General features: G+C 43.4%; 1 protein-coding gene across 1 annotated transcript; it reads right to left on the reverse strand.

The window, feature by feature from the left end:
- Window positions 1-7,993, reverse strand: CFAP90 (cilia and flagella associated protein 90). The gene is made up of 3 exons (XM_068397294.1): window positions 7,670-7,993; window positions 3,953-4,069; window positions 1-320 (listed from the first exon to the last, which is right to left on the reverse strand). Exons 1-3 carry the CDS (start codon window positions 7,868-7,870, stop codon window positions 141-143), a joined length of 498 nt encoding a protein of 165 aa, XP_068253395.1. The 5' UTR covers window positions 7,871-7,993; the 3' UTR covers window positions 1-140.
- Between the last annotated feature and the right edge of the window lie 2,463 nt (window positions 7,994-10,456).

The following is a 10,456-nucleotide window of genomic DNA, read 5'->3' on the forward strand; positions in this document are numbered from 1 at the left end:
TGCTATTTCATCCTATTTTTAATCCAAATAATTCTCATTAACTAAAATGTAGACGAAAAGGCAAAAGCACCATATTGCTTTTTGATGCGAGATAGGTTTTTTCCACATAAATGTTGCTGGTAATGACAGGTACAAGAGATTTAGCATGGATCCAGGCTTAGAGAAGGTTTTTCCAGTAAGCAGGTGATGCCATGTTTGCTGTAGAATTCTGCCTGTATGTGATATATCCTTACGTGATCTCTGATCGGCTGCTCTAGGGGCTTATTTAGGCGTCTCCCATACTCTGAAGATGTCAAAACAGCGACAGGTCTTGCCATTTCCTGTGAAGATATGAAAATTCTCCTTATAAGAAAACCACAGAGTGAATACTTAGCAGTTATCTACTGCTAAATGTGCTGTGGCCAGGGGCAAAATAACAGAACAGTGCAGCATCTGCTATATGGATGTATATTTATTTAGCAGTGATCTTACTGTTCCATCCCTGACCTAGTTTTTTATGTATATTAATAAACCATGAATGTATCACTAGATGACAAGATGATAAGATACGGAGCTGTGCCATGAGTTACTGTGGACTGATAATTTTTTACACACTCACACACACACAGAGGCGATTACCATGTGGTTACTGGCAAACTAAATGCTGTGTTACTGGAAAGCGGCACAGATTTTATTTTCGTTCTTATTTTTCTTGTGCACTAACTTGCATGATTCATTTGAAAAATAGGAGAGATTTAATTTGTATCCCCTGTTACAGGAACATCTACCCTGCTTGCACAATTCAGTGAAACAGCTGCATGAAAAAAATCAAAGCCTAAAGAAAAACCCTGAGCAACCGCTAGTCCATGCAAGCTTTCCCTGAAGGACATAAAGCATATACTACTGTATTTTTGCACAATGACAGGTTTTACTGAAAATACTTGTAAGATTACAGAAATAACTGCTCTGCAATGATGGGAAGTGGACTTGGTGAAAAATAACCTGACCAAGAAAAAATTATTTTAAGCTTATTCTTAGTAAACTGCACTTTGACTGTGCAATCACTATCTGCAATCTGCACTTCCTTCCTGTGCTACAGCAACAGGGAGCTCTGGAGGCAGAAGGGAAAGACAGGATTTGTTTGTTTTTCTTTCCCTAGCCAAAGGTCTGAGATTTATGAGGCTGCTTGTATGTTTGCACACTGGCTAGCAACAGTAAGCCTTGGTCCCCAATGTGTTTACCTAGTCTTACAATGTAAAAGCTATCTACAAGGAGAATCAAAATGCGGATACCACACCACATTTCAGGTGCAAACAAATTACTACTTTGCTACAACAGATGCAAGTCTGAGCCATATCAGAACTTAGGATAGAACCTGTGAAGCACACAAGTCCCTGCGTTTCCTGCGAGGATGCATGTGGGTGTACAGATCCTGCGAGGATGCAGGTGGGAGCACAGATCCTATAAGCAGGGCAGTCAGATGTGAAACATTTCCAGACTCATGGACAAAAGTAGACCTAAGATTCTTGGGAAGATGCTGCAAACCCTTTTTTCAAAAAAAAACCAGAAAAGCCCACTCCAAAACAACAATTCATTCCCCAACTTTCCCCCTACCCTTCCTGCCTACCTTGCTCCACCCCATTAAAAGCTATTTAGAACACCAACTTACAACCCCACCAGAACAAAAGTCAAGTCAAGAAAAGTGGTAGGCAAAAAATAAGACCATTTCCTCCCCACCCCCAGTTGTGGATAAATGTTGAAAAAGGAGAATCTTTGTACCATCAAGAAAGACTTTGCTAGCGATACAGGGTTTACAGTGCTATCGACGGGCAGCAGTATGTAATTCTGAGAATTAATGTTCCCTTTAAGTAAATAAGATTCGGTATTCAGCATCCTTGGTAACACAGCACATTTCATCTTTGTGGATTTGGCATTCAGCAGATTTCAGATTTTCCAACAGCTGGCTGGGAAGCGTCCTGCTACACGCCTTCGCAGCATGTAATTCTAGCATGGTTAACACTTGAAATCAGCAATGGCAGCCTTGTGCAAACACTCTGCTGCAGTCACTGTGCTACGTGTAGCTAAACTGAGTATCTGTGACTGTACTGTTGGATTCCCTGGGTGCACCCAGGCTCTCTGCAGGAAATGAAGGGCTTACTTAACAGTGGTTTGGTTTCTTCCACTTCAAGGAAAAGAGCATATTGTGGTGGATTCAGCCTGTTTCCTTTCAGTGTCATACTACGAAGATGTTGATTGTGGCCTTTTCATTTATTATGTTTTATAATATAGTTATTATTATATAAAGTCTGTGAGGGCCACTGAGGTAATTAAAGAGCAGGAGTTGAGTGTGTGACCTGCACTTATTTATGGGTAAGTCCAGTGTTGGGTGTCATCACGTGCAAGAGGATCATGTTTTAACATTTAACAGCTGTGGGTTTGATGTGTCTCCTTGCTAATTAAAGGGATGGATTAAGGGACACCTGTTCAGGCAGAGTCCCTTGCGTGCACTGCCCAGCAGAGTGGGTATGAATTCTGGCCCATACACGTTTGCTTTAGGAAGAAAACTGGTAGGAAAGTAAGTTTTGCTGATACTGAAAGGACGAAAGAGCTCAGTAAGAAACCTTAACTCTGCATTGATAAACTGTTTCTACCCAAATATCCCAGCTGGAGGTTGGGCTTGGTACTGGGGAAGTGGGGTTGGCTTTGTTTTGTTTAAATAAAAAGGTTCATTTTTAATTGGAGTAGTCATTTACATGGCTTTTGGCCTCACACAGATTTGCAGTTGAGTTACTACGCATGAGCAGGTGATAGTAGTGGGCACTCCTGGGAGTCCTTTGGGAGCACCTAATACTTCCTGCACTGTCTGATAGAGTTGAAGGGCATTATGGCTATGCACTGAAATGTCTGGTATATATACCTGCTAGTGAGAGGAGTCACAAGGAGCAGCCTTTGTCCCAAAATCTCAACAGTTTTATTCCACAGCAATTACAGTAACTTTACCTTTTGTCTCTCTCTTCCTTCTTCCATTTCTAGCATATATAATCACCAATACAGACAGCCATTCTTAGCTTACCCACCTCTTTACATCCCATGAACCCATCAGGATTTTGAGGCCATTAACACACAGAGGTTGCACTTCATTTGGGTTTTGACAGCCTTTGCGTGTGTATACGTATATAAATATAAATATATATATATACACACACTTGTGTATGTATGTGTATTATTCAGATGCTGCATGGAAAAATACGTATTTTTTTATATGTATATATATTATAGTATTTCTGTTTTCAAGGCAACTGTTTTAAGAAACATGGCTGCATACTTCCTTAATTATCAGGCTGCCAGATTCTGCTGGCTTCAAATGCTTTGCCCAGCCTTTTCCAGGTATGTCTGTGGTCTTCTGACCTCTCCTTTGCACGAGCTCCCTATGAATTTCCTTCCTGCAGGGCAATCTGGTGTAAGTTTGCGTAACAAACTCACCAGCTTCAGAACTTGGGCTCTACCAGTAAATGCTGGCATAGGGAGGGTGGATGTCAGAGGCCAGTGGTTGAGTTGGTACCCCTGAATCCAGTCCTCTCAGGGAGAAGAGTTTTCAAGCATCACAGAAATAGCTGCAGGACCACCTGAACTGCAACTCTCGAGGGCTACAGACGGTTCAGAAGTCACTCTCAGTGACCCTGAAGCTCTGTAACAGAGGGCTTGCCTTGCTGTGTGTATCTCTTTCCCCATGCTTTAATTTACATATGGCTTGTCACCTGGAAATCTACAGGATGTCAAAGAGCAGGAGCTAACTCAAGGGTCTTCACTGGCTAACGCTTTTTCCAAAACCCCCAGGCTGAGGACAATGATGTCCTCTTTCTCATTCCTTTGATGCTTTATAAAGGGTAAAACAATGGCTATAGTCTCCAGCCATGTCAAAAAGTACACAATACTTTTAACAAAGATAATTATGAAATAATCAAAGAGTTACCTCCTCATTAATGTTAAGGCCATGACTCTTTGCATGTTCTCTGTCACATCGGCGAAGATGTTTGTCGTAACCCTCTGGTCTTTTAAAAATGGAATCATAGGTGAAAACATCTCCTGTCTTGAGAAAAGGGAAAAAAATGGCTAATTCACAGTATTGCTTAACTTTAGAGGTTACAGAATGTATGTAGTCGAATCAATATTTAATAACTCAATACTTAACAATTAATAACAGTGCACATATAGCATTAGATGATGGCAACTGTAATATTACTGAGCTACCATTAGCGAGTTTGGGTCACTCCTTTGGAATAGTCTGCAATAAAAACACCTAATGACATGTGATACCTTTTTAAAGTCTGTTCAGCTCTGAAATTTCCCTTGTGGCAATTTACCTCAATTTTTCCCTGTAATCTGTTGTAACTTTTGGATATTTAACTGCTTTGATTGTTTGTTTTACTTTTCTGAACTTTATCTTCTCCTTAAGTTCAAAAAATTGTCAAATGATCTGGCACTGTAATGTAAAAGGAAAGCAGGCAGTTTCAGAATTCATTTGGAATGAAAAAGACAAAGGTATCCTGCAGTGGAATCACCATTTAATTTCTGATTAAAGAAGAATTGAGAAGAGTTCAGAAACACACCACAGTGGTAATCCTGTGATCTAGTAGTATGTGTGTATCTGTCACATATGAAAATACAGCACACCCCAAGCCAAAACAGTATTGTATTTATGATACCCGTTGACATAGTTGCATCCAAATAATCAACATTGAAGATTTGATCTGCTAACAAACGCATTCATGAAATCCAATCAAGTTCTCATCAATGGAATCAAAAGAATTTCAAAACCAAACAAGTTTTCAAGGAAAGAAAAGCAAAATCCTCTGTTGAAATATGCTGTCAGTTGTTAATGAACTTCATTAAAAGGTCCATATTCTGGTAAACATGTCAATCAATCACTGGTTTTGTGCACAGCTGACTACAAATTTGAAAAATTGTGCATTTTATTGGGCTTTTTTTACCTCTAATTTTACAGTTTGCCAAATTTAGCCTTTGAAAAACTCTTGTATTTTGAGTCTTACAATTTACAATGCTATCTTCCAAAAATAGTCAAGTCAGGGCAGGCCAAGAAGGCTACAATGGTTCCATTAAAAGGAAACCATAGGTAAGAGCACTAGTGAGGCACTGCTGTATCCACAGGCTTCTTATGGAAGGGTATTTCCATTACTTGGTTCTGCCAAGAGAACAGGTGGTTTAATATTTAACCTATCCATTCCTTCATTTCTCAGAAACCATCAAGCCTCACAGAATTTCAGGCACATTCAAGAGCATCCTGCATCTGATTTATCACCTCCATTATTATTATTATTTCTGTGCTTCCTTGCTTCTCCTTTCCTCCCCATGCTACAAGTCTAATTCAGAATTTTAGCGGGCATCTAATTTGTGCTCACCACTGGGAATATTACTTGATCCTTTATTTTTATTCATATGGTGTTATTTGTCCATTATTACCTGTGTCAGAGCAGATAATTCACTCTTTCTGGAACTCGCAGATAGGTAGCCAGCCTATTACGTTAAAAACTAGCCCTGTCCCACATGATCTGTTTAAGATCTTCTGCCAGATGTGTAGAGGCAACGATTCTGCGCTCAATATACTGATAACTTTTTGCTGTTGTTTCTCTTTGTTGTTAAATGCTGACTTTGTTGGCCGAGGCGGTGGTGGTGGGGAGCTGTTTCTTAAACCCATCAGAGCACGTGAATCATGTAGAGCAGACCATAAATTTGCACTCAGGGTGGGCAACCTCTGTGTACTGCTACTAAAGCTAAGCACTTTGCAAACATTCTTTAATATTCCAGACACACATGAAATAGGTAATAGCTTTCTCCATGTCACAGAAGAGGAAACACCATGCAAACTGGTTACAGTAACTTATGTAAATCAATCGAGGGAGCAAATGTCAGCCAAGGGATTAAAAGGCAGGAATTTCTGGCTTCTGGCCATGTCCTCAGCACATCTTTTTCTATTCTTCTCTGCTTCAGTCTCTGACATACAGTCAGTTTTAGGTATTTAAGCTGCAAAAAGGAATGAAACTCCTTTTCCTGTAGAAATAAAAAATTTCAAATTATCTAATTCCTTAATTGTGCAGAAGAATGGGTTGAATCTGCTTCCTCCCCTGTGGCTGAGGCCTGTGCTGTGAAAAAACATACTAAACAGCTGTTATCACTTTTTGTTTCCCTGCCACTGGAGCAGCATTCCCCACAAACCAGGTCATTGGGAACGTGAAAGCAGACTATATTGTAAGCAAAAGCTCTGCCATATTGTTCAGATTGGATAGACTGCAAGCTCAACCAGCCCCAGGTGCACCATGCCAGCCCTCTGATCTGCCCTGGCCTTACTCTTCTTGTGCTCTCCCTGCCGTGTTTCGTTAAGCATGACACCAGCTGTGCCCACTCACCTTTGGCTCAGAGAACCTTCCCAATGTAATGCTGAAATCAACACAAAAGAGTCTAAAATTACAAATCTACCTGTCTTTTAGCAGGGCCACCCAGTCAATGCTGGAAATCGGTTTTGCTGTTCCTTTAATGCCCAGTGCTGTGCTGTGGTCCGCACCCTGCCCACATCCCAGGGTCACAAGACCTGCAAACTCTCACAGGTTGCCAGTGGTCGCTGCCCAGTGCTCTGCACATTCAGCATCCTGTCACTTGGGTGGGAAGCGGATTCACGGATTATATTTATTGTTATAAATAAATATGTTACCATAATATTGCTATATAACATTGATATAATAGACATTTCAGAACTTTTTAATGTGGTTTTTTTTTGGGGGGGGAAAGCTGTTAAGATAAATGTCTCATATGACTCTCTTCAGTGGGAGAAAGCTTTGCTACTCAGCAAGTATAGCCAAGCTGAGGATGAAGATCTAAGATTGTTTTCATTTGTGATTTTAAATATGAGAACAGAATGAGAAAAAAGGGTGATATAATGTAGCAGTGAGGGAGGGGTGAGGCTCCCTGCTAGTCTATTTGAGTTACTACATGTAAAGTGTCCACGTAACACCTTCAGAAGGATTCAGTTATCAAGGCCTATATTGATGTTATTGTTTTGAGCAGCTCTCTTGATTTTCTTTATTAAAGCTGAGCAAATGGAAAATTTGTGCGATGCACATTGAAAACCTTTTCCCTCAACTGAAAACAGAGCAGTTTCTTATTAAAGGGTTCCCGAGAGCGTGTGTTACCAGAAAAACACAGGTGCCGCATCCAACCCTAGTGACAGACGATGCCTTTCCCCTTTAGGGGGACTAAAGACCTCTCGCATTTTGGTGGTACCACGTGGCCGGTTGGCCCTTAATCCTTGGCAAACAATGTCTGTGCCTTCTCTTGCCATCCACTGAAAGACATTACCCTCATTTTCCTTCCACAAGTAGCAAACACCCCTTACACTTCGCAAAGGCCTCTGAAGATAAAACGTGCTGTTTAGGCATTGGAGAGCATAGCTAGCAACTAACGCACAGCATAGCCTCTGGCCTTGGAAATATTAACGGGATTTATTTGACACCCGCCTGACCAGGTCCCTCACGGTGAGGGCCGGGCCCTTGCACAGGGACTGAGCACAATGTCCTTGCGCTGCTCAGAAACACACGGGGAAGGCTCGTCCCTCCAGACCTGCCGGGCCCTGCGAGGCCCGCGGCTCTCCCTCGGCTCGCTCCCTCCCCTCCCTCACCTTGGCCTTCCGGTGGAAATAGCTGAGCTCCGGAGGGCCTTCCCGTTTGGCCGGGATGTGGCTGAAACCAGAGAGGGCGCAGACGGGACGCCGCCGCCGCCTTCCCGCCGCGCTACCGAGTGCCTCCTCTGCCCCTCCCGACCCTCCTGCCCCCGCGGCCTCTGGGGCGACCGGCGGCTCCGGCTGGGCGGGGGAGGCCATGCTGCCGGCCGGCCGCCGTTACCCGGCAACGCTGACGGCGGCCCGCGGCGAGGGGAGGGCCCGGGCGGCGGGGCCGAGGCGGGCAGGGAGTCCCACAGCGCCAACGCGGAGGGCACCGGTCCGAGCCTCTCCCGGGAGTGACGTGGGGTGTGAGGCAGCCTGACAGGAACCGGCCCCCGGGCGCGGCTGGGCCCTAGTGCTCGCGGACGCGGGGGGCCCGGCGGAGCTCTGGGCGTTTGCACGGAGCGGTGTTATACCTGGAAGTGTGGATTCACGGACACCCAGACGTGGGGTTTTAGGTCCAGTTTTGAGCAGCGGCCTCAGGGCCATCTCAGCGGGCAGCCTGGCCTGCGGCCCGGGGCTCCAGCGCCGCCCTCCCTCCCTGATCCCTTCCTGTCCCTGGAAGCTGGGGAAGAAGGTCAGGGCAAAGCTTGGCCGAAAGAGACTGCTGACTTCTTCCCGTGGCTGTTTGCACTAATCCAGAAATCCCCTTTTAAGTGGATGGGTTGAATAAAATCACAGCAAAACATGGAGTTTCCACCAGAATGAGGATCCTAATTCTCTGGGAACTTGGGGTCTCTTCAGCCCAGGCTTCCTTGGACACTCGGGCACAGGTTTTAACAGGATGTTCAGCCATTTCAGGCAATGCAATTGGAAATCTCTCTCACACACAAACACTCGTGTTGGGGGCACTGAAAGTGTCTCTCAGGTGCAAATCTCTAAGAAGAGATTAACTCTAAAACTGCTCTACCCCACTAGCACCTGGCTCCTTGTTTTGATATTCACAGTTATCCTGCATACTATACATAGACGTAACTGTGCTTACTGTGCCGCTTGGGGATCTGTGACTAGCTTGGTTTTTTTACCTTTCTTTTCTGCAACCACAGTTGCAGAACTGATGTGCCCTAGGTACAGCATTACTATTATTGTTGCTACTAGTATCTTTTGGCAAGCACTTTCACAACAGCACTCTTACAGGCATCTTGTTTTTACTGAGCATCCAAGATTTATTTTTTAAAAAAAGCCCAACATTCAGGGTAGCGGAGATCTTTGCAACCAAGTCTTTTGGGCATAACGGACCCATGCAATAATTCCGGTCTACTGATGTAAAAGTCCCATCCCTGCTATATAGCTGCTACTCTCCCATCACTAACACAGTGAATAATGTAGCCTCTTGCTTCTTTTCAAGCACGGTGTGGAAGCATTTATGCTCTACAGTCCTGGGCGGGCATTTTTTTTTAATCATTCGTGACAATTCCCATCTGCTTATCTAATAACAAACATCCCTCTACCAATTAGGGTCCTCTTCTTTCTGCAGCATAGGCCAAATTAGTGCAGCATAAGCGAGCAGCGGAATTGAAAATCCAACAGTTGCCTTACATCAGCCTCCTACACAGAGACACGTTTGCCACTGTGCAAGTGCTTTTTGGTAGTTTAGTCCGAGCACTACAAGAGATAGCAAGCTCATTTATAAAAAGCAGCTCAGCTGAAGCTGCAGCTATAAATAGATATGCAAGAAACTGTTCACTGGAAACCTCAACTAAGCTAGGCAGGAGCTCTGAAGTCAGATCTGAAATGTTTCTCTCCAGTTTTCCTTCTACTGTTCACATGTAGCTCATTTTGATTAACATTTAAGATGGCATTAATTGAATTGCACTATCTGGATGACATTCAGATTGTCAAAAATACTGCTGGATGCTTGTTACGGATTTGTCCTAAACCACTCATTTGAAATAATTACAAATGATGGTTTTCAGTTCATTTTTCCTTCCTAATGAAGGTATAAATCCCTTTAGAATTATTTGAATCTTACAAAGGCTTTTTCTTCCCGGTCACCTTTTGTGGACTCCCCAGAAGGAGGATATGAATGCCCAGGGATTTTTGTTCCAGTTACAACCAGTCTCAGATCATACGCTGCTACTGTGCTACTGTTAGGTGTATGTTCCTGTTATAGAGTAACACTGGAGGTCAGTCTGTTTCCTTAGTAATTTAAATATGAACATATAAACAATTGTGAGAGGGCGATGGAGCATTTCAATCTATATGGTCAAAAGTAAGCATTCAAATGCAGCTGAGCTCAGAGATCAAAGTGTTAAAAGTTGCTTTGAATTCAGTGTCTTAAGAAGGAGTTCACTTGCCTGCCTTTTTAGGGATTAGCAATATCCCCCTCAGGTTCCACTGCTAAGGTTCCTGAATTTTGAATATGCTGATATGTACTTCTATAGTCATAAAGGTGTCTCAAAGGCAGGGTCACCGGTCTGAAATGTCAAACTGGCTTATGAAATAACTTTGCAAGAAAATTCCTAAAAGGAATTTGTGAAGCAAATGGTAATGGGTGGGGGAGGGTGGGGAATGGGGTGGGATGGAGATGACAACGACAGGGTGATGGAGATGGGACAGACGGAAGAGGACAGATGACATATAACTGGACAGGTCATTGATACACAGAAAAAACACAGTAGCTGTTTTCTTTCTACAAGCTGACGTACCTGTTTCAAACTCGTGTCACTTAGAGCTGAGATGACTAGCGGCAAATTAAGGTTGAGCAATTCATCTCTTGTCCTTGCGGTTTGACCTCAACATGCA

This window comes from Nyctibius grandis, chromosome 3 (genome assembly GCF_013368605.1).
Source record: "Nyctibius grandis isolate bNycGra1 chromosome 3, bNycGra1.pri, whole genome shotgun sequence".
NCBI lineage: Eukaryota > Metazoa > Chordata > Aves > Nyctibiiformes > Nyctibiidae > Nyctibius > Nyctibius grandis.

Excerpts from the sequence above, each read along its gene's own strand:
- CFAP90 (XM_068397294.1), bottom strand. The coding sequence starts at position 7,870 with ATGGCCTCCCCCGCCCAGCCGGAGCCGCCGGTCGCCCCAGAGGCCGCG. Across the intron at positions 4,070-7,669 it reads ATTTCCACCGGAAGGCCAAG|ACAGGAGATGTTTTCACCTA; the intron begins GTGAGGGAGGGG and ends CCTTTTCTCAAG. Across the intron at positions 321-3,952 it reads GCCTTAACATTAATGAGGAG|GAAATGGCAAGACCTGTCGC; the intron begins GTAACTCTTTGA and ends ATATCTTCACAG.